The 22,289-nt window shown below is 47.9% G+C and overlaps 2 protein-coding genes across 3 annotated transcripts; both read right to left on the reverse strand.

Annotated features, from left to right (window-relative positions):
- Window positions 1-170: 170 nt before the first annotated feature.
- On the reverse strand, window positions 171-11,991 carry slc39a5 (solute carrier family 39 member 5). The gene is made up of 12 exons (XM_088634477.1): window positions 11,643-11,991; window positions 10,168-10,416; window positions 7,782-8,023; window positions 6,175-6,388; window positions 5,564-5,744; window positions 4,599-4,768; window positions 4,255-4,380; window positions 3,430-3,514; window positions 2,441-2,578; window positions 1,991-2,071; window positions 1,221-1,411; window positions 171-686 (listed from the first exon to the last, which is right to left on the reverse strand). Exons 2-12 carry the CDS (start codon window positions 10,393-10,395, stop codon window positions 537-539), a joined length of 1,806 nt encoding a protein of 601 aa, XP_088490603.1. The 5' UTR covers window positions 10,396-10,416; window positions 11,643-11,991; the 3' UTR covers window positions 171-536.
- A 1,324-nt stretch (window positions 11,992-13,315) lies between these two features.
- Window positions 13,316-22,277, reverse strand: nabp2 (nucleic acid binding protein 2). 2 transcript variants are annotated; one of them, XM_088634645.1, is made up of 8 exons: window positions 21,822-22,277; window positions 19,859-19,954; window positions 19,615-19,727; window positions 18,698-18,836; window positions 17,905-17,976; window positions 16,923-16,998; window positions 16,763-16,820; window positions 13,316-15,348 (listed from the first exon to the last, which is right to left on the reverse strand). In XM_088634645.1, the coding sequence occupies exons 3-8, from the start codon at window positions 19,691-19,693 to the stop codon at window positions 15,185-15,187; spliced, it is 588 nt and encodes a 195-aa protein (XP_088490771.1). In that variant the 5' UTR covers window positions 19,694-19,727; window positions 19,859-19,954; window positions 21,822-22,277; the 3' UTR covers window positions 13,316-15,184. The 2 variants fall into 2 exon arrangements, with proteins under 2 accessions (XP_088490771.1, XP_088490761.1); XM_088634635.1 differs by lacking the exon at window positions 19,859-19,954 and having other exon boundaries at window positions 21,822-21,999.
- Between the last annotated feature and the right edge of the window lie 12 nt (window positions 22,278-22,289).

The raw sequence follows: 22,289 nt of genomic DNA on the forward strand, positions 1-22,289 counted from the left end.
AGCAGGGCGATGGTCACGACGCACGAGAGGGAGGCGCCTGCTGTGTTGTTTCTTGCACGTCAGGTAAGTGAGCTTTAGCAGGGACGGCGCCAGTGTTGCAGCTTGCCCAAGCGGAGGTCCACATGTCCCAAATCTTGTGTACATTGGTATGGAAAGAAAGGTGGCCTGCAAATGTTTTTTTTTTTAATGTACTAACATTAAATCAGTAGGGCAACCATTTAAAATCCCATCATATTAAATAACAGTACTGACCAAATGAATGTCTTTATGACATGCAAGAGAAATGCCTCTTTCTTCTCGTTTTTAATATTAATTTTATGTAAAATGTAACTTTCATAACTAAACATTATTCACGTTCCGTCAGACACACATACCAGTAAAGTAAACTGGATTTTAAGACGGGAGACTGCAGTTGATTTTTATGTAGAAAACGCCAGCCCCTGAGACGAGCGGTTTTGAGTCTCCTGTTGGGAGCTCCGTGTTTCTGTTTCGGAAAGTCCGATATGTAGCATTTCGTGCTCGACGCGTCCTGCTGCTCAGAAGGCTCCGGGCTCGATGGCGATCTTGTCCTCGAAGAGAGCGATGCACAGCATGAGGGCGCCCCCTGTCAGAAGGCCCAGGTGCTGCAGGAAGAGGCGTGTCAGGGCATCGGTTGGACCGTGGTCTCCGTGCAGCATCTCGGGCACCTGAGGAGAGCACAGACGGGGGGAAGGGTTTCTAGTGGGTAGACGGACAAAGGACTTCGCAAGCAAAGGGCTGCAATGAAGTCGCAGGTATGCATTGTGTCTGGGGATCGGACGAAGTTCTTGTGTAATCCAGACCTAGGGGAAACTGAAAGCACCACGCTTTTCACAACTGAAAACAAAACCGTTTGTGCTGATCTGGATCATCGCACACTAACCGCCTGATCACCTGCTTAAGGCCCTGCGTGGCACAAGCATTGCAGGTTTAAGATCCTGCCGAGTTTGTGCCAATTTGTGCTAATGATTGGGCACATCGCGTGGCAGAGAGGCCTGGTTCACAAGTAGGGGTTGAGAAAGGGTATTTAACGGGCAAGAGACAATGGCTCTGTGAGGCCAAGCGGGCCTCTCTGAATGCTGTCAAGCCAGAGCCTGTGGGCCTGCTGATCCCTTCTGCGACATAAATGCCCTTGCCCCTGGAACATGCTTACGTGTGAACAGGACTAGTTGGTGGGGAGCCCTGTTGTTTTTCAGACTCACCATGTCGGTGAGTGCCACATACAGGAAGACCCCCGCGGTGACAGCGAACACCCATGGGGAGAGCTGGGAGGAGTGGTGGCTGAGTGCGGCGCCCCCTAGCAGCCCCAGGAAGCCCAGTGCTGCCGAGAGCAGACTGAACACTAGCACCCTGCGCACAGGCCAGCTGGCCCCCAGCAGTACAGCCAGGTCACCTGCAGACAAGAGAGACAGACAGACTGAATGCAGACCAGAACAATACTAGACCAGCCGATCTAGAATTGCTCTCTTCAAGAGACGCAGAACAATTCTAGATCTGCTGCTCCAGGTGAATTTGCACAAATCTTAATCTAGTGACCTGGGGAAATAGAACAATTCTTCATCTACTGCACCCAGAGAGATAAAGAGCTAAATACAGAGTAAAATAATAAAACCTACAGAGAGAGGAACCTTTCACAACAGTTACAGACCGATATCCTAAACCTCAACTCGTGAAGAGCTGAAGGCTGCGGTGTCTTTGGGGACTTGTCCCACTTGTCCATATTTCTGATGATTTGATTCGACAAATCGTTTATCACCTCCCGAGACAGGCTTGTGTAATACACCCTCGATTGCCTATCGGGGGGGGAGGCTGCAAGCTTGGAAAGTAAAAATTGCTGAAAGCGAGGAGGACTGGGTGCGAAGTTGTGATGAAGGCCTTGAGCAGCAGTGCGAAGTGAGTGATCACTCTTCGAACCCCCAGCCAGGAAGGTCAGAGCGAGGAAGCGGGAGTTCGGGCTGGGGAGAGAGTGTACCCAGTTCGTGGGGCAGCTCGTGGCAGAAGACCGCAAGTGAGGTGCTGAGTCCCCCTGTCACGCTCTGGGAGAAGGCAGCTCCTGAAACAGAGGCAAGCAGAGCAGGCTTGAGCAGTCGGACTTCACAAGTGGGGTTTGCTAACTGCACCTTCTCAGTTATTTCTAATGGATCTTCTGCACCCGGAGATACAAGATCACAGTGCTGAGGATACTCAAGCCTTCCCAGGCCCTGCAGGAATCCTGGTCGTTGGTCATAGCCAGCTGTAGTAGCCTGGTCTCTCTGCATCATGTGCAGGTGCTCATGCTGAAATTTGTAACACAGCTCTTGGGAGATTAAAAATAAATCAATTTCTTGCCCGAATCAGAATATGCACGTAGATACAGTAGGTCAGCCCAGATGTCAGTATGTATGATCACTGTCGGTGATCAACCTGCACCAAGACTCCTTACCAATGGCCAGTCCATCAGTCAGGTTGTGAATCCCGTCTCCCATGATCACCATCCAGACCAGACTAGCAATCCCAGCATTCCCCTGGGCCGGGCCGCCGTGTGAATGGGCGTGTCCTTGCTCTGCCTGGCCCTGGCTCTCTGGGGATGAGCAGAGGATGTAGTGTGACACAGTAGTCCAGGCGTATGGATTCCCATGTCCTACTTCTGTGATGGTGGTAGTTAGTCTCTTTTGCTTTCAACCTCAGGGAGAGTACTTTTGTGTTTGAAAAGGAACAAGTAAAGGTTTATTCCATGCTGAAAAGAGAACAAAAAAAGCTCCACAGCCGAAACGGTCTTCTCTCTCCAGCATGGAATAAACGTTTACTTGTTCCTTTGCAGCCTACGCATCCTGACGCAGCTCCCTACTTGAATTACTTTTTTTGTGTTTGATAACCTTATGCATTGTACTTGGATGATGCATTTCTTTGCCCATGTGATGGTGTCTGTCCTTCCTGGAGGCCAAATCCATCTATCAAGACTAGTCCCTTCTAAAGTTTTGAATGTTTGATCCTCTTACACTCCCCTTTGACTTGTTACCACATCACAAAAAGAATGACATTTAAAAAAAAAAAGACCCATTTTCTGAATGGAAATCTCAATTCTAAAACTAATTTCTAGTGTCTAAACCAGAAAATAAATTCTCAAAAACCAAACTTATTTCAACTTTGCCCAACGTCCACTCATTTCTTACAAATGAAGAACTCTTATTTATTTTAAATATATTTGTATGAATTTCCCCAAAAGTTAAAGGGCTAATACATCTTTTAAGACATTCCCCAGTTTGTTTTATTGCAAGTGGTCACCATGAAAGTATATTTGTGTGTAATGAGAACTGGAGAAACCCCTACAATACCTGTTTCCCCAGAACACCCATATAGTGAGTAACATCATCGCATTTCCATGTGAGACTGTGGTTGTCACCATTGGTCAGTGAACCTGTGTGCCCTCACCCTGCAGTGCCAGCTGCTCTCTCTCTGGCACCCCCTCTTGGAGAGAGCCAGAATGCTCCCTCTTCTTGGTGTTCTTTCTGTGAGCCTGAAACACAATGGAAAACCCACAGGGAACCAAGAATTACTGAAGTGTCTAGTAAGAGTGACAGACCTTAGAAATGGGGGTCCAGTTATGAGGCCCCACTGTCTTCTATTTTTTGTTCCTGATAAGCTCTTCCTTTACGCATTTAACTGAGCCCTTTTTCTGAAACAATAACTTGGTTAATGAGGACTTTTCAGCTGTAGTACTTATTATAACAAGATAACATTTTATAAGTACATGTAAATATGGATCATCCTGAGCACCTGAAACCAGCAAGTTTAATTAAGCCACAGAGAAACTCATCAGGAATGAAGTCCATCAGGAACAGGGTCCCCAGGTTCGAAACCTTAGTTGCCTCGATTAATCCGGACACTTGTGGGGTCAGTTAATGTGCCGACAGCTCGGACAGAAGACAAACCAAAAGACCCTCCAGGGTCTCCCCGGGAGCAGGGCTGGAGGAAACAAGGCTGAGCACACACAGCGCTGGAGTCTGCAGGCCTGGTCCGGGAGACACACAGTCTCTCTCACTCTGATTCCATTGAGCTCTCAGCAACTTCACTGGACCAAATGTTAGCTGAACTACTACAGGTTACCATGTTTTCCAGATCTCTACTTGCTTTCACAGCCAGACTCTTTTGCTTTATTTAAATGGATCTTCTGCTCTTATTCTTCAGCTAGTAGACTCTCATGTTATTTTCTGCACTTCATCAGATCACCTGCCCCCCCGCAGTCCCCTCACTTACCCTGCGGTGGCGCTGCACTCCCAGAAGACTCTCGACAAGGAAGAGGAAGTACATCCCCCCAAGAGCACACAGCCCCTTCAGCACAGAGTCCTGCAGCTCTAAGGCGGACAGAGACCCCTGCTGTGCCTGAAACACACACACATACCAGGCAAAGGTCTGAGTTCGTTCTCCCTCATAGGAAAACAGAACGACTTCTCGGCTGTTCTTGAGAGATGCCTGCAAAAGAGGCTCATGGGTTATACTCTGTGGCCCTCCTGGATTGTCCTGACACTTTGGCATATTGGTCTCTGGCTCCCACACCCTGCCAGCCCGAGCCCCAGTGAGTGCGCGAGCCGGGTACGTACGTGAGGCAGGAGGTGCAGGAGGGCGTCTCCGCACAGCGTCCCCACCGCCAGGGCACACAGAGGGCACAGCAGGACGCGCAGATGGCGAGGGGACAGGATGGGCACCACGCCCAGAGCCAGGAGAGAGGGTAGACTGATGACTGTGAGTGCCAGGGAGCCCCAGCCCAGAGCTGTGGACACACCATCCAGCAGATAAACACTGAATTATGCAACAAGCACAAGCCACACAGCCACAGCTTTTCCTTCACAGTACAGGAACTCATTAGGAGTCCCAGTCCACAGCTGTCAGGTGCTTTTCAGGATATACAACTTGTATGTTGTTGTACTGAGGAAGCAGAAAGCAACAGGTTAAATGTTGTCTCTGCACCCCAGTGGAGATGTACTTTAATATTATTAATATTATTATTATTATTAATAATTGCTTACACTTATACAGCACTTTTCTGGACACTCCACTCAAAGCGCTTTACAGGTTATGGGGATCCCCTCCACCACCACCAGTGTGCAGCCCTACCTGGATGATGCAACAGCAGTCAGAGTGAACCAATACTCTCACCACACACCAGCTATCAGTGGGGAGGAGAGCAGAGTGATGAAGCCAATTCATAGATGGGGATTATTAGGAGGCCATGATTGGGCCAATGGGAAATTTGGCCAGGACACAGGGGTTACACCCCTACTCTTTTCAAGAAAAACCCTGGGATTTTTAATGACCACAGAGAGTCAGGACTTTACATGCAAAAGGTTCACGGTGTCCAATAGATACGAGCTGTGATCATAAATCCTCATTTATTAGCCTTGTTTTTTTTCCAGTGCCCTTACGATTCTTTCTGTGTCCGATGTGCAAAAAAATTAGCTCACGGAAGCAGACATTGCAGAAGATGCTGCATGACTCTTAAAAGCAGAGTTCAATATTTTGATCTGCAAGTCGAAACCCTGCCTGTACGAGGCCATGCTGTCCTTACCCCTCAGGAAAGACACGCCCCCCTCTGATGATGAACGCCCCTCCTCCTCGGGGTGGTGGATACAGACACGGCTGTCAATCTGATACAGTAGGGCGGGGCATAAAAAGGTGAAGTGGGCGGGAGTGATGTAGGACTCCTGCCCCAGACCAAAGTTTCCCAGGAGCTGAGTGACATTCAGGCACTAAGTAAGACAAAGAAGTAGGAAAGGTGATGTGAAAGTGGGAGTGTGGAAGGGTGAGGGGGAGGTGACAGTGAGACATCGGAGACTCGTCAATAATGAATCAATCATGAAAGGATCATGAACACTCAAAATGTAAAAAGAAAAGGTTACCTTGCCAAAGAATGATTAAGAACACATTGTAAATGTGTTCTTATGTGAAAACCTAGGATTTGTGCCAGCTGTAATCCTGTCTGGCTAATAATATGGATGATGTTTGCAGAACAATCTGGACTCACACAGAAAATCAAAAATTTCTGTGGGAAGTATGAATTGGTGTGAAGGGTGGATCGATGTTACAATCAGCGAGCTACCCCCAGCCAGGCCACTGCACTGTCTGCCTATTTTCACAGCGCAGGTGCAGTTCAAGAAAAACGGGGGCAAGTGTGCTCACATTGCCATGGAGATGGGTCTCTGTTGGGTGATCAAAGACAGCGGGCTTCCCAGAGGTCCCTGGACCTCCAGCTCTGGGGTGGATGTCTGTAGCTATCCCAGGGTGCTCCACTCCCATCCCGCTCTTCTGCAGCCCACCTTGTCCCTCTATGGTGCCGCCAGGAGACTGTTCCTGCCACACACTCACGTGATCCGCTCCCTTGGACAGCCAGCTCCTGAAAGAGAGATGAGTGTCACATGAAAATGCCTTACATTTCAGGGGTAGCTAACAACATGGGTCAAGAGGGGGTCTCAGAGAGCAGCTTGCACCCTCGTGCTGGTGGTTTGAGCCTGGGCTACTCTTCCAGATGTTCACCTCCAGGGCTGAGTGGGCTTGAATCAGCTGGGATATCCTCCTTCCTCACTACACCCTAGTTACACCATTTTGTTACCATCCAACAGAAAAACATTGAATTATCCAACAAGCACAAGCCATACAGTCACAGTTTTTCCTTCGCACTACAGGAAACTCATTAGGAGTCCCAATCCATAGCAGTCAGATCCATTTCAGGTTATACAACTTGTATGTTCTTGCACTGCGGAAGCAGAAAGCAAAAGGATTAATTTTATCTCTGTACCCCGATGGAGAAGTGCTTTACGTGCAAAAGGTTCACGGTGTCCAACAGATTCTAGCTGTGATCACTGATTACCCTCCACAACTCCAGTCCAGTGGCCTTCCAATTCCTTCTGTGTCCGATGTGCATGAAACAGCTAATGGAAGAAGAGGTTGCAGGAGATACTGCACCACGCTGGGACTTCATCGGCGCCTGTGTGAACTGTCAGCGAGAGAGGCAGCACTCCTCTGACCAGCGCTGCTCTGCTGAGTGCAAGAGGCCTTACACAGGGGGGGGATCGGAGAGTGTTCTATGGGTGATGAAAAATAAATGGCATCGGGAGATGCTGGGAAAGTATTACCACTACTACTAATAATTACTTACACTTATATAGCGCTTTTCTGGACACTCCACTCAAAGTGCTTTACAGGTAATGGGGATCCCCTCCACCCCCACCAGTGTGCAGCCCCACCTGGATGATGCTCCAGTCTGCTCACCACACACCAGCTCTCAGTGGGGAGGAGAGCAGACTGATGAAGCTACTTCATAGATGGGGATCATTATGAGGCCATGACTGGTGAGGGCCAGGGGGAAATTTGGCCAGGACACCAGGGTTACACCCCTACTCTTTTCAAGAAACGCCCTGGGATTTTTAATGACCACAGAGAGTCAGGACCTCGGTTTTGCATCTCATCCAAAGGACGGCGCCTTTTTACAGTATAGCGTCCCCATCACTCACATAGACCACAGGACCGCACATAGACCCTTATTGGTCCCCCTAACACCTCTTCCAGCAGCAGAAGTTTTCCCAGAATGTCTCCCATCCAGGTACTGACTGACTTCCACCTGCCGAGCTGCAGTGGGCTGCCGGTTATGAGTTGCAGGGTGATAAGGCAGCTGGCATAATGGTCCCATAAGAGACCTCAAGCCCCAGAAGAGCATGGGGACACTGTTGAGGTCTGGTCCCTGATGTTTGCGACGCCCCAGCCGGGCTTCTTGAGCAGGAATGCCCTACCTGTCCAGGTGTGCCAGGCGCTGCGTCTGGGGGTGACGGGAGGGCTGGTCTTCCTGGTGGTCCGCTGGGCGCGGGTGCGAGTGAGAGGGTGCCAGCCTCTGGCGGTGCTGGGGGCCTGAGTGACTGATCTCGAGGACACTCACCTCCCCCAGGCCCAGGCTGCCCAGGAGCGACTGCAGCCCAGTGAAGGACAGCGTCTCATTCTCGCCATACTGCAGGAAGAGCCTGTGCAGGTAATAGCCCTGCAGACACATGCAGGAGGTCAAAGGCACTTTAAAGAATCAGTATTGATGAGTGCATTTAATACCATGATAAAAGTAAAATGCAATAGTAACTTGTAAAACCTCCAATTTACATCACAAAATAATCTAAATTTCCAGGTATGGGCAGCGCCACATTCTGCGATTCAGCTGGCTTGTGAATACATCTCTTTTAATACCAATAGAAATATTGCTCTCAACGTCAAGACGGTGTTGCTGATAAACCCGCTGATAACTTACTTGTTAACTCTGCCTGCAGATCACATGGAAGCATTTCTGCGATGAAATATCTGCTGCACAGCCTGTACTTATTCGCTCATTCATCACATTACATTAGTCATCATAGTGACTAGTGAGCAGGAAGGGCCGCCTCACGTTACAGTTCATGGGAATTCTCACTCTTGCCCGTGTTGAGAGAACAGGGGTTTGTGACAATATGGTGATTTACAGTACTTTCACAAAGTTTGCTATTTTGTGCTTAGAAATTCGAAATCTGGGAAATTTTTCCATACCGTCAATTTATTTTGAAACCGAGATTGAATAACCAGTCTGAGAAATTGGGACTGCAGTTCCCCTTTAACCTGTCCCAGATCACCATCCATTCCATTAATCTTATTCCTCGTGAGAGGCGTGGGATCCGGTTGTGTCGCTGACACAAGTGGAAACTATGGGGAAGTGCATGTAATACTGAGTATGGTTTTAAGATGTCGTACAAAGCACTGGGACAGGAGTACAAATACAAAGTGGGGAGTGAGTGTGGAACAAGCTAACCAGCTGTGTTGTTGAAGCTACCTTGGCTTCTTTCAATAAACATCTGGATGTGATCCTTGACCCATTAGCCACTACCAACCAGACAGGCCTGATGGGCCAAATGGCCTTCTCTCCCCTGTAGCATTTCTCATGTTCTTATGTTCCTGAAGCACTAGGTGCAAGAGGGGACTGCACTATGGAAAAGATACCAGTCCATTACACACATTTTGCAGACAATAATTATGCCATCCAGGTCTATGGAAGGTAGAGGATTCCAGAGCACCTGGTAAAACTCCACACAACCATGTGGAGAACATGCAAACTCCACACACAAGGTACCCCAATCAAATCCTATATGTGTACCACAGGTATTAAGTCAGGAAGAGCAGGACTACAGAGGCTTGGCAGTAGATGAAACCCCAGCTTTTGGAGTGTAAAACTGATGACTGTGAGAGTATTTGTATTCATTTTCTCGCACGAGGAGGTGTATTCCAGGTTACTGGAGTAGATGGCTCTGGGGGAACCCCGATCTCCTGTTAGAGACCTCCTGTCTCCTTGCCCTGGTGCCAGACTCAAACTACCTCATTCCAGTTCGGTAATTTGCTTCCTTTCCTCCCCCCTGCTAGTCTAGCAAGCTTTCATCCTGCCGGGATTATTCTCTGCTATTCTCTGCACCTTCAGTGTTCCCCATTTCCCCTTCTCCATCTATGTTTCATGTAAGGCAAAATCCACCTGTGATGATCCTTCACCCCCCTTGTTTAATCATTTCCAGTTACTCCTGGACTGTAACGTGAACTGAACTGTAACGTGAGGCGGCCCTTCCTGCTCACTAGTCACTATGATGACTAATGTAATGTGATCAGAACGCAGATACCGACTCCCCCACTCCAAAACAGATTCATACCTGTAGCCATATCGTTACTTGACACCCTCTATGCAAATATAGGGGGGAGCGGTGGCTCTGTGGCTAAGGATCTGTGCCTGTGGCTGGAAGGTTGCCGGTTCAAATCCTGCAGCCGGCAGAGGAATCCTACTCCGTTGGGCCCCTGAGCAACTGTTAACCCCTTAACCCCCCTTAACCCCCTTAACTGTTAAGCCCTTAACCCCAACTGTTCCAGGGGTGCTGTATAAATGGCTGACCCTGCACTCTGACCCCAAGCTTCTCTCTCTGTCTGTGTGTCTCATGGAGAGCAAGCTGGGGTTTGCGAAAAGACAAATTCCTAATGCAAGAAATTGTATAGGGCTAATAAAGTGATGTTATGTTAAATATGTGTGTATATTGTTGGTCCTGTCTTTTTTCTTAAGTCCGTCTGTATACCAACATTGCTGCTGTAAAACGACTTGCCCCCCCTCTCTCCTGCCCCCCACGTCCATACCTGCTCCTCCAGGGCTTCCCCCAAGGGGGACAGCCTCCAAGACCCTCCTTCATCAGTGGCGTCCCACGCCCCCTCTGACCCATTGCCTTGGTGCGGCTCCTCTGCCGGCACGTGATTAGACAGTTCCTGACCCCGAGTGGGACCAATGAATAGGGAGGACAGGAATGTGGGCGGGGTGACGAGCGCGAGAAACCACACCCACTCTGTGGTCTTGATGGGCCGGGGCATATTATTGGCTGACACCAGTGTCTGGAAGGAAGGAGCAGTAAGGAATGGATTAGCACAGTGCGCACTCCACAACAGGGCAGTTCAATCCTCTGCAAGCTTAAAGGTTTTGTCAAATCACCCTCAAACAAAATCTGCTAGCTTCCAAAACCCACAAACTCTTCATCTTTTCATTTTTTGGGAGATGTACCAAATACTATTCTCTTTTCTTCCTCACACAGTGGGCTAAAAGTGAAGCCATGCAGATCTACACTTTACCCAGAAATGCACTGACTAGGCATCTTTGGCAAGAGCAAGGACACATTCATTGGACTAGAAGACTGGTAACGAGCAAGAAGAGGCCAATGAGCCCCGCCAGCTCATCAGGCTGCTTGCAGCTCAGTGATCTGAACATCTTGTCCAGCTGGTGGTCAAAGGATCCTGCGCAATCGGCTTCCAAAAGTCCGACTGGGCAGCTGGGCCAGACTGCCCCTTGCTCTTGGGTTTCTGACCTCTGCAGACTCTTCTTCTTCAGCTCCTGAACAGGACAGGACGCCCCAGGCACTCAGCTGCTCGGGGTGCTGTAACACCTCACCCAGTCTTCATTGTAGTTTTCATTTCATATTAAGTATTTTTTATTTGGGATAAAATAACCCCATCGAGATTTAATACAGTCAGGTTTACTATGCTTTGGCAATTGACTTCATATGCACAATTATGACTCTGCTAGTTTCCCACAGTACGGCAGGATTCACTGTTATTATCCTGTACATTTACCATAATTTCACTGTGTATAACGCTCTTTTAACAAACGATATCCCGTTATACGCATTTCAAGGCTTAAATCTTAAAAACACCTGGAATATATTACCCAACAACCCCAAATCGCACACTACGGCGTGCTGCGCTGCGTCTCTCTAAATACCATAAAGGTGTTCGTTACGTTTCAAAGAGGATCTACCTGATTTTCAGATTTTGAGGAAAAAAACAGCTTTCTGTCTACAGCTGGTTGAGTAATTTTCTACCTAGTTGTCTTGGGAGACAACTTTGTTTCACCAAAGTGTCTGCGGCATTGTTGCTTTCCCGTTTGACCACGGGCTGCTTGCAGTATCTTCACAATATAATGTCTCCGATCTTTACAATAAAATCAGGCGCGATCGCATTTCTCCGCGAAACATTTCGATAACGCACTGTAATCGTTCATCTTTCCTTACAGCTGTAGCAACCCATTCGCGGCCTAACGAGAACAGTTGAGTTTGAGAGCATCTTACCTGAATCGTTCTCAAAACAAGAGCACAGCAACCATCGCCCAGTCCGGCTACCCAGAGGATTAATTGTATGCTTTTTGCAGTGTGACCCTGACGGTCGGCGAACAGCGAGGTGTTGTCTGTGAGCTAATAAACATCCCGGGCCTCTGCGAGTTAATATTGCACGAAACAATGGCAGTTAACTTTTGGCTGACCCGCGAGAACTGATAAAGAGTTTTAAAGCAAATTACGGCCATTAAAAGCGCTGTTCTTTTACAGCTCTTGAGCCTTTGCAGGTCCACAATCGCCTTGCTTCGGCAGGAGATAGGGAAGAAACCACAAACTAACCGGTACACTGGTGACCTCTCGGACATTTCAGTGATCATCCGTGATTCAATTACCAGGCGATGACAATGTGATTTCCTCCCGCAAACCAGTCTCTGGCGATGCTATTGGGCTTTAAATGGCTATGGTAGTAGTAAAAATTGGAAAACAATTTACTGTGTGACTGAGGTAAGGTGCAACTACTTGACTTGTGTTTTCTGTGGTCTGCCTTCATTTCAGAATAGATGGTTCAGTGATTCCAGTTTTCCAAGGATCCAGGACATGTATAATGTTACAATTATTAACAGTAAATTGTTATACATAATTGAGTCCTTTTACTTGCAACTGTTCAGTGTCATTGCTTGAAAATATCATCAGAATCCAGTTGACAACAAGGAAATTCATGGTAGATTAATTATCCCAGTGGTCTCCTCAAGCACTTCTTAGGAAAAACATCTCTACCTGTATTCTAGTACCTGTATCTCAGTAGTAATATGAATTAATTAGGAAACTCTGCTGTTCCCAGTGCTATGTCTTGGTGCAAAATTAGGGCGATACAGATCTTAGCCACATGATGTGGCACCATGTTTTTGGAATTCCCTACAAAAGCAGTGGAATTGTGTTGCAGATTTTCTCTTTAAAGCCAGATCTGTTGGGCCATGTCATCTTCCACCTGAACACCCTCCCTTTCACCATTAGGAGTGCATAGGAGTGCATAGAAGAGGTGTTAGTGGGGCCAGCAGGGGGCGCTTACCCTGCGGTCCATGTGGGTCCTAATGCCCCAGTATAGTGACAGGGACACTATACTGTAAACAGGCGCCATCCTTCGGATGAGATGTAAAATCGAGGTCCTGACTCTCTGTGGTCATTAAAAATCCCAGGGCGTTTCTCGAAAAGAGTAGGGGTGTACCCCGGTGTCCTGGCCAAATTTCCCATTGGCCCTTACCAATCATGACCTCCTAATAATCCCCCTCTATGAATTGGCTACATTACTCTGCTCTCCTCCCCACTGATAGCTGATGTGTGGTGAGCGTTCTGGCGCACTATGGCTGCCGTCGCATCATCCAGGTGGGTGCTGCACATTGGTGGTGGTGGAGGGGAGTCCCCATTATCTGTAAAGCGCTTTGAGTGGAGTGTCCAGAAAAAGCGCTATATAAGTGTAAGCAATTATTATTATTAATTATTATAGGCTCAGCCGAAAATGCCATTGTTAGAGCTAGCCTATGTACTGCTAGTGGGAAGACGTGTGTTGTCATCTCATATGAATTTTGGTCTGTGTAAAAACAGGCAGTACTGGAGATCCAAGTACGGAAATCCCATCTTGCAGGATTTTCAACTATAAACACACCAACACAAAACCCTCCGACACGTGCTCCCAATACAGCAGCTTTATTTCCAAAACACTGACGCAGATGCGCTGCACCATTTACAGCAATATCGAGATCTGTCTGAGTAAAGGAAAGCTCTCGCTAAAATCGGCACCAAGACAAAGATCGGTGTGTACATTTCAAACTCAGACACGGATCCCTCACGATGCTTTCATTCATGGATCTTTCACGCTATGGCGTGCCTTTTATCTTTCAGCTGGCTGCGAGTAACCTTTGACCCGGATGGCTAACTGGATTTCGAAGGCCAATAGGATTCGTTGACCAGCTGGTGCATAAGGACCAGAGTTGGCCGATCGAGTCAACCATCTGGGAAGCGAGAAAGCACAGTGTCAGTGGCACAGCTGTTGAAGTTTTCATTCCTGAACCAGATCAGTTCGTTCAGCTTGCAGCTCATGAACAGCATGCCCCTTGACCACTGATGGACAGGAGCTGACTGCCTTAACACTTCTTCAGGAAATGTTTTGTTTTCTGGGGGGGAGTGAGGTTCAGAGGATTGTATTTACTCCCTCAGTCCTCTTATCTCCAGTCTGGGGCAAAAGTCCAGCACAGCCTCCCAGACAGCTTTCATTGTTTTCCAGCTTCAATAATGCAATATAGCTCCCCTTATCTCTGGAAACCCCAGGACTAAAGACAGAGATAAAAGCAATGTTGATTTAGGATTTTAACATGTGCTAGACACAAATGCCCAATCACCCTCCTTTTTAAACATCACATACACTCTTGTATTCAAAATTACACCCCAGCCATCAGAGAAAGATCCTTGTTGGACTGACTGCCAATTACACAGCAGCAGCAGTCGGGAGCAGGAAGGATTGGATTCCAGTGCCCATTCACCTGGCACATGGCACCCTGGTGATCGGCTCGTTCAGCTGTCCGATCAGAAGCCACGCAAGAGGTGACAACGCTTTAATACATTTTATAAAACTCTGTCATAACATTCAGCTGGTAGGACATACAGACCTTACACGGGGCCCAGACAAATAAAAACGACATGAGTTAAATCCCTCTCTCTCTAGTATTGCATGTGACACAGGGACCTAGTATAGAGGCTGAATATCAGATCGCATCCTGTCTCACTCACTGTTCTCTGTCAGGACAACAGCCATGCCAAGGAACTGACACAAAGACTTCTGGGAGGCTCTCTGCGGTGAGTGGTACAGGCAGCAATCCTTCATTCAGCCTTTCTTTACTAAGAGGAAGAAATTCATGACAATTACAAGCAGGGGTTCGCAAGTACACAAGTGTAGTTTAGTACACAAATCGCTAATGTCCTGTACTGCAAGCTTGTCAACTGACACCTACTTGTTCTCCCTGTGCTTTCATGAGGGGGAATACAGGCAGTACAAAACAGAGCCAGTATTTTCTATCATCATGCTCCCACTACCCAGAAGGCTTTTTTCCACTGTGCTTTTTACAAAACCAGGTCCCACAAATTCCGCAAACCCCTATTTCTAACTGTTTTATTTTTGAAATCATAATTATTGGGATTTCAGAGACCTACAATTAAACTGAGCACCCTCAACCAACAGTTCTTCTACCAGTACCCTAGTGGCTGAGTCTGGCCCTGCACGATGCACAGAGCCAAACCATTCAGCTGATAGCCATGTTTGTGCCTGCTCTGTTTTGTGCTGGGTGTTGTGTCACAGGCAAACTATCTTTATCAGGGTTGCTCATCACAGGCAGCAGGTCTCTGCATCTCTGTTTCTATTGTGTGAGGTGGGCTGGAGATGCTGAGCCCAGTCTGCCGGGGTGTTGGGAACTCCAGCAGGTAAGGGAAGAGTCCACAATTCTGGCAGACTGTCTTTTGCGTCCAATGGCATGTGCTGGTGGGGGAGTGCCCAGCCCCTGGTCCAATCATCTCTTGGCAGAGCGTCGCGTCTCCTTGCCGTTGCTGACGGTCGCTGCCCCTGCTCCCTGGTTGGCTGCTGCGCGGCTGCTGCCCCGCCCACCCTGCTGGGGATTGGTGCTGCTGGCAGCAGCTGGGTTGCTCACTCCGTTCCCATTGGTGGTCTCACTTCCTGTGGAAGAGGAGACACCTTTCCAGCTCAAAGCTGCCGGTTTATCTGCTACCTACAGTAGCTACCAGGACAGCCAAATGCACACTGTTGTGGTATCACACAGACCTGAATTCGCTCTCCCTCAAATGCAGATTTTTATTAAATAAAATATTTACTGTGAGCCTTCCAAAAGGATATGCTACTTATTTTTTTTCACCTGAATCTCATCCAAACCACACTGACATAAGCGAAGTAGCAGAGACACTCCAGACAATGAGAATTAATTAGGAAGGAGCCTCACTCCTACTCCTTCCAGAAATGGACAATTTACACACATCCAATCAAAAAAGAGTCCAAAAACAACACAGATTCGAAAACTTTGAGCAGAAAAATGCATGGGTATCACCTTTAATATCTTCATGACAAGAACTCCTAAATGTAATTGTTCAAACTGAACTCCCTTCCTTCACTATCCTATGTCATCCTGACTAACTAATGCCACAATAGGTTTTGAGATACTGACTTAGGAAGATCTAATTTTCCATTCCTTTCATGCTTCGTGGGAAAACAAATCTGCAAACTAATTGGTCACAGTGCAAACTAGTATTCAAAAAGTGTCCCTCGTCACAAGAGACCTGCTCACCAGCAATTACCATCCATTCACCTTCATCTGGTCATGATCCTGTCAATCAGCTTCAGAGGCCGAAAAGCTCACAAAAATTGATGAATGGATTTGAGCTGGCAAGTGGCAGCCCTACCCTTGATTAATGGGAGTAAATACACACTTAAAACTGCTTAAAAGGTTATTTGCAAACTCATTTGAGTCCACATGTGCCCCCAACTTCATAGAGAACAAAGATTGTGAATGTTTGCACTCATCACCTTGAAAAGGTGAACCTTTTTATCTGCACCCTGGAGGGTAGGAGAGAGGAGGAGGGACAAGGACACTTAACACCTTATCAGCTCTGTGCTGGTCATTACAAAGGCCAAGAAGTCAAGTAGCCAGTCAGGCTGCATCTTTCAAGAGCCTGCCTGACCTCGAGATAAACCTGTTGTTTGCACTCTGTGTCTTACAGAACCCTGTAAAACTGCCTGAAAAAAATGTGGTTACTTTCAGGGCCTTAAAGAAGACTGATGACTGTGAGTTTAATTAATTGATTCTCGACCGTATTTGTCGATCAAGTGAAAAAACACTGTTTCACTTGTCAGAGGTCAGATGGATCCCCCTAACACACCACCTTTTCAATTTTTACCAGCGATCGCTTTATGTCACGATCCCAGGGAATCAGTGTGGCTGTCTGTGGCTGTCGGGCCTTCCCTGCCTGCCCGCTGTGGGTGTGAGACTGTGACGCCCTCTGGGGTGTGAGAAGGAACCCGCCCACCTGCCCCGCCCCGCCCCGCCCCGCCCCCCTTCCTCAGCCCGGCCTGCACTCACCGGCGCCGCTGGCAGGAGCACTGCTGCTGTGTGACGTGCTGCCCTGGTCGCTCAGCGTCTGCGTGAGGACAGCGAGGAGACGGGGAGGTGAGACACAACGACACCTTTGTCGTCCTCCGCTCCCGAGACCGTGTAGCTCTTTTTTTAATTACAAACCTACCGTTTTGTTCGCCTGCGTCACGTATTCGGGGTTGGGCTCGCTGAAATTGGGGACTTCAGAATAGACCATGCAGAACCTGCGCAGGGGGACAGGAAGGGTCAGGCCAGCTGAGACGCCCCGAGGAGAGGAGATGCTGCCCCGCCCTCACCTCTGAATTTTGGAAGCCAACCCGATGTTGCTGTGAAACCCTGCAGTGATCCTTACCCTTCTGTTTCTTTATATTTAGTCATGCTAACAGCTCTCTCACCCTGCAGCTCACAACCGGCAGCCCACTGCAGCTCAGCAGGTGTGAGCCTGGTCAGTATCAGGGTGAGAGACCTCCTAGGAAAAACTAACGCTGCTTCCGGAAGAGGTGTTAGTGGGCCAGCAGGGGGCGCTCACCCTGTGGTCTGTGTGGGTCCTAATGTCCCAGTATAGTGATGGGGGACACTATACTGTAAAAAGGCGCTGTCCTTCAGATCAGATGTAAACCGAGGTCCCGTCTTTCTGTGGTCACTAAAAATCCCAGGGCAGTTCTAGGAAAGAGTAGAGGTGTAACCCCGGCGTCCTGGCCAAATCTCCCCCTGACCTTTACCAATCATGGCCTCCTAATAATCCCCATCTCTGAACTGGCTTCATCACTCTGTTCTCCTCCCCACTGAGAGCTGGTGTGTGGTGAGTGTACTGTGAGCACTACAGCTGCTGCCACATCATCCAGGTGGGGGCTACACATTGGTGATGGTGGAGGGGAGTCCCCATTACCTGTAAAGAACTATTAGTGGAGTGTCCAGAAAAGTACTACAAATATATAAGTGTAAGGAATTATTATTATTATTATTATTATTATTATTAATAATAATAATAATAATAATAATGCGCACATGTCCTGTTTGCATGTCACCTATTGCCCTTTCACTTCAGCACAGGATTAGCTTCGCGGAGTAGCTGAGGAAGGGAAGGGCTGTCGCTCAGTTATAGTAAAAGCAGGCAGTGTGACACTTACTCTCCGATCTTCTGCAGCTCTCCTCCCCTGCCCGTGTATAGAGTCAGGCAGCCCTTGAAGACTGAGGCGTAGCTGAAAGACACAGACAGAGGGATCAGAGCCTGGGCACCTCAGCAGTAATCAGGGAGTGAATGGGGAATACTGGTATACCGATATAGCCATGCTTATCACTGTTCTGTGTAAGCTCCCTAGAGGTTATCGGTATTTGCTGTACTACATCATACCTTAATTATTGATCCTTAGTTGACAAAACCTGCTGTGTTTATCAAGTATACAGGTGTAAAGCTGAGTTTGCAGGGCAAAAGGTTAGGATTTTAGTTAAAAACTTGATTGCTATCTTACTGGACATACAGTATTTAATTCAGGTGGGTAGCTGCATCAGCTGCATCAGAAAGAAAACACAACGTTTTGGCCATGGAGCCTTCTTCAGGTGTGTGAAGAAGGCTGAAGAAGGCTCCACGGCCAAAACGTTGTGTTTTCTTTCTTCTTTTTTTCAGCATGGAATAAACCTATTACTTCTTCCTATGCAGTATTTAATGTTATTTTATTATTAGCTCAATTTATTTAGAAAGATCTGCTTAAATCAAGGTACACCAATAAACCTTAACTGAGAACTGCAAACTACTGTAGTGGTAAAAGGATTTCAGGCCTGGGCACATGTGTTGCAGCTTTCCAATGAGTCCTTATCCAGTGCCAGGCAACTAGAACATCATACACAGCCCCCTTATCAAGCATTCCCGATTATCCAGACAAGCACAGAACCGCTACAGTTAAGGATCTAGGATGGCAGTACCCCTTGGTGAGTCGGATGATGTCTCCCGCCTGGATCAGCCCCCCGATTTCATCCCAAACCGAGATGCTGATGCTGCCAGTCTTGTCCGCCACCTTGCAGGTGCGCACCTGATGCCCGTCCTTGGTCTTCGTCACGCGCCCTAGGCCAGAGACAGACAACAGGTGTCAGAGCTCGTCCTCGCCTTCCCATCAACACCTTTGGTGCTCAGCGAGAGTAGGGCTGTCTGATCCAAGTCGCTGGAGAGCCTCTAATCCGCCCTGTAGCTGCGCTCCCAGCTACACCACTACAACACGCGGTGGCTCAGTCCATTGTCACGAGGAGCACAATCTTCAGCCTCTGAGAGAAGTCGCCTTCAAAACCTGAAGGCCAAGGACTCTTCCAGGACCTGGGTTAAGAGACCACTCTATTCATTAGGGACACGACCTCTTGATGCATCAAAGCTGATCATTCGTTGTAACAGAATGGTTTGACTATGTAAAGCAAATTTGTAAAAAACTAATTAAGAAGAAAATCACCCATGCTGAAGTATTACATAAAATTAAACAAAAATATTGACTATAGAAATTCTGATATATAACAAGTAGCTGCGTACAAAGTAGTTTCCGTTTTACATTCCTGCTGGAGCTGCTGCAGTGTTATAATAATAGCAGCTGCTTACACCATTACAACACTTTCTGGACACTCCACTCAAAGCACTTTACAGGTAATGGAGACTCCCCTCCACCACACATCCCGTGCAGCCCCACCTGGATGATGCTCCAGTACACTCACCACACACCAGCTCCTAGTGGGGAGGAGAACAGACTGATGAAGCCAGTTCAGAGATGGGAATTATTAGGCGGCCATGACTGGTAAAGGCCAGGGGGAAATTTGGCCACAGGGAGTCAGGACCTCTGCTCCACAGGACCAGGCCTTACCGGTTTCCAGGACGATGAAGATGACGTTGAGGTTCTTAAGCCCGGGCTTGATATCCTTCACGTGTGTCTCCGTCGTCATCTTTCAGGGCCCTTCCCTTCCCCCCTCCCTCTGGCTGGGAGGAAAAGAGAAACGGAAGTCAGCCGTCACGCGTTGCACAAGGCAGCCTGGTAGTGCTTTACACGGGGACAGATATACTGCAGGACTCCCTTTGAACATCCAGTCTGCGATGGGGGATGCCAGTACCTGTGTTGGTGAACTTCTACTGCTGCACCATCGAGAACGTCCTCCCCAACGGGATCACCATGTGGTATGGCACATTCTTCTCGTGAGAGAAAGGCACTGCAAAGAATGGTCAATATGGCCCAGAAGATCATCGGCTGTGGTCTCACCAAGATTAAACAGCTCTTTAAGGACCGCTGCCGTGGTAGAATTCTACACAGAGGACAGTCACCACCCCGGGCATGAGCTCTTCACCCCACTGCCCTCAGGCAAGAGATACAAGAGCATAGGGACACTGACCACCAGATTCTTCAATAGCTTCTACCCACAAGCAGTGCGACTGGCGAACACATTTAGCCATGCCCCTCGGACCACACCTACACCATCGACCTCATTATGATTTCTTATTTATTGCACATCTCCAGTCATTGTTTACATTCACACTGTTTACTTGTTTACTCGTACATTGTCTACTGTTTGTTTGTATATTGTCTTGATGCACTGTCTGCACTTTGTGTTTTTTACACTTGTTTTAACAATCGAGAGGCTTTCTGTAAGTAAAAATTCCATTGTACCAGTACATGTACTGGTTACATATGGCAATAAAGTTCAAGTTCTACAAGCCATGCCAGGTTTCGCGAATGCATGTGCCCTATCCTCAGGTGCTGGATGGATTCCCCAGCCCTTCTGTTGGCCTGTTTTGAGAGAACGTGCATAGACACTTTCTTTCCTGTGTCGTGGGACAGACTGAACAACAGCAGGCCGATCAGAAGACCTGGACCGGAGCAAACCTCTATAGGAAGAGGAGCCAAGGCCTCCGCCCCCTGAAAGGGGGCCTGGGCAACCACCGTCGCTCCTCTCCTGTCACATAAAGCCAGTGTGAATCATAATGCTTAGCATCAAACTGTGAGCACATACTGTAAATATCTTTTCAAGGAGCCAATCAGAGCCCGTGCAAACATCTGTTCAAGGAGCCAATCAGAGCCAACACAGATACCTCCTCAGTAAGCCAATCAGGGCCAGTGTAAATATCTTTTCAACTAGCCAATCAGGGCCAGTGTAAATATATTTTCAACTAGCCAATCAGGGCCCGCGTTCTAATCAACTGTAGCGCAGAATAGAGCCAATTTCTTCCAGTTACACTATCCATCAATGGCTGAGGATCCAGATAAAAACGTCACCGGTGCAATAATAAATACACCCCAGCACGCGCGCGCACACACACACTCTGCACTTGATGGCGGAACCCTTTGCGATGCGGTACTTGCATTGCGATCAATGTTACGGCCAGGAACTTCATGTGCACTAAATGCCCGCTAAACAACATTTTCCAGCAATACTTTGGAAGTCGCAAAAACACTACTCGCAGTGGCATCGGTAAATGAGCAAAACCATGCAATGCTACATGCAGTCGTTCAAATCTCTCGCGCCTACTACAGGTATTGCTCTTATAATTAAAAAAAAATCTCTGTCCGTCGGTTTTTGCTGTATTCCTTAAACCACCCCGATTAAGTTAGCAGGCAGCCTGTGTAACGCGGTGGTTCAGACTCTCCTCTCAAAATTAGGTTCCAGTCCCAGCTCGGGCATGGTTTTTGGACCCTTTATGAAGAATGGGACAAATTCCCAGTAATATGTCATATGTGAGCTGACACATGTATGCCATGTTATCGTTTTGAGGATAAACGGAACAATCTGTTACTGTACTGTAAATGTCAGCCTGACCAAAGAGCGAGAAGCGAGAAACTCTTTTGGGTGCTCAGTCTTCATTAACCCAGACGGGCCATCTGTCATTAACTTCCGCAGCTAAATGTACTATATGTCAAACTATCGTTTCCCACAGCATGTTTTTTAATATTTTACCAACTGGAGCCCAATAATGCAGAGGCTGTATTTTTCTAATCCTGTGGAGAGAATCCTACACGTAGCCCGATCGCAAAAATTTCGGGGCGCTGTTTTGCTTCAGTAGTAAAAAAATGTATATGACAACCTGTTAGACGTCTCGTCGCCTTCACAGATCTGTAGTCCGGGGGTGTACCAGGAACTGGCGGCGATCCACTGTTTCTGTTGTAAGACTAGGTTTTCTGCTCAGCCTGTTAGCGCGCCCCCCCTCGTCTGTCCGTCCAATCGGGGCCGAAGATCGAGGACGCGCACGTACAACACAGCGTGACGTCCCTCGCAAAAAAACGTTGCAGTGGCCAAACGTACCCAGTAGAGAGCGACGGGTTTTTTTTTAACCCTTGAGCTAGTTTTTGTCCCAGACTGCGCTCATTTATAGGGCCACATGCTTTAGAATACTGCCGGGAGTGTTACCGAAGTGCATACAAATGTACTTGTGCTGGGGTTAACTCACTAAAAGATCGGAAGAAAGCATGAGTACCAAATTACCAAAGAAACCGTCCCCATCTAGTCTAGTGGTAAACTCAGACTACAGAACTGTGCGTGCTTTAACACAGGT

This window comes from Lepisosteus platostomus, chromosome 1, assembly GCF_059453375.1.
Source record: "Lepisosteus platostomus isolate fLepPlt1 chromosome 1, fLepPlt1.hap1, whole genome shotgun sequence".
Lineage (NCBI taxonomy): Eukaryota > Metazoa > Chordata > Actinopteri > Semionotiformes > Lepisosteidae > Lepisosteus > Lepisosteus platostomus.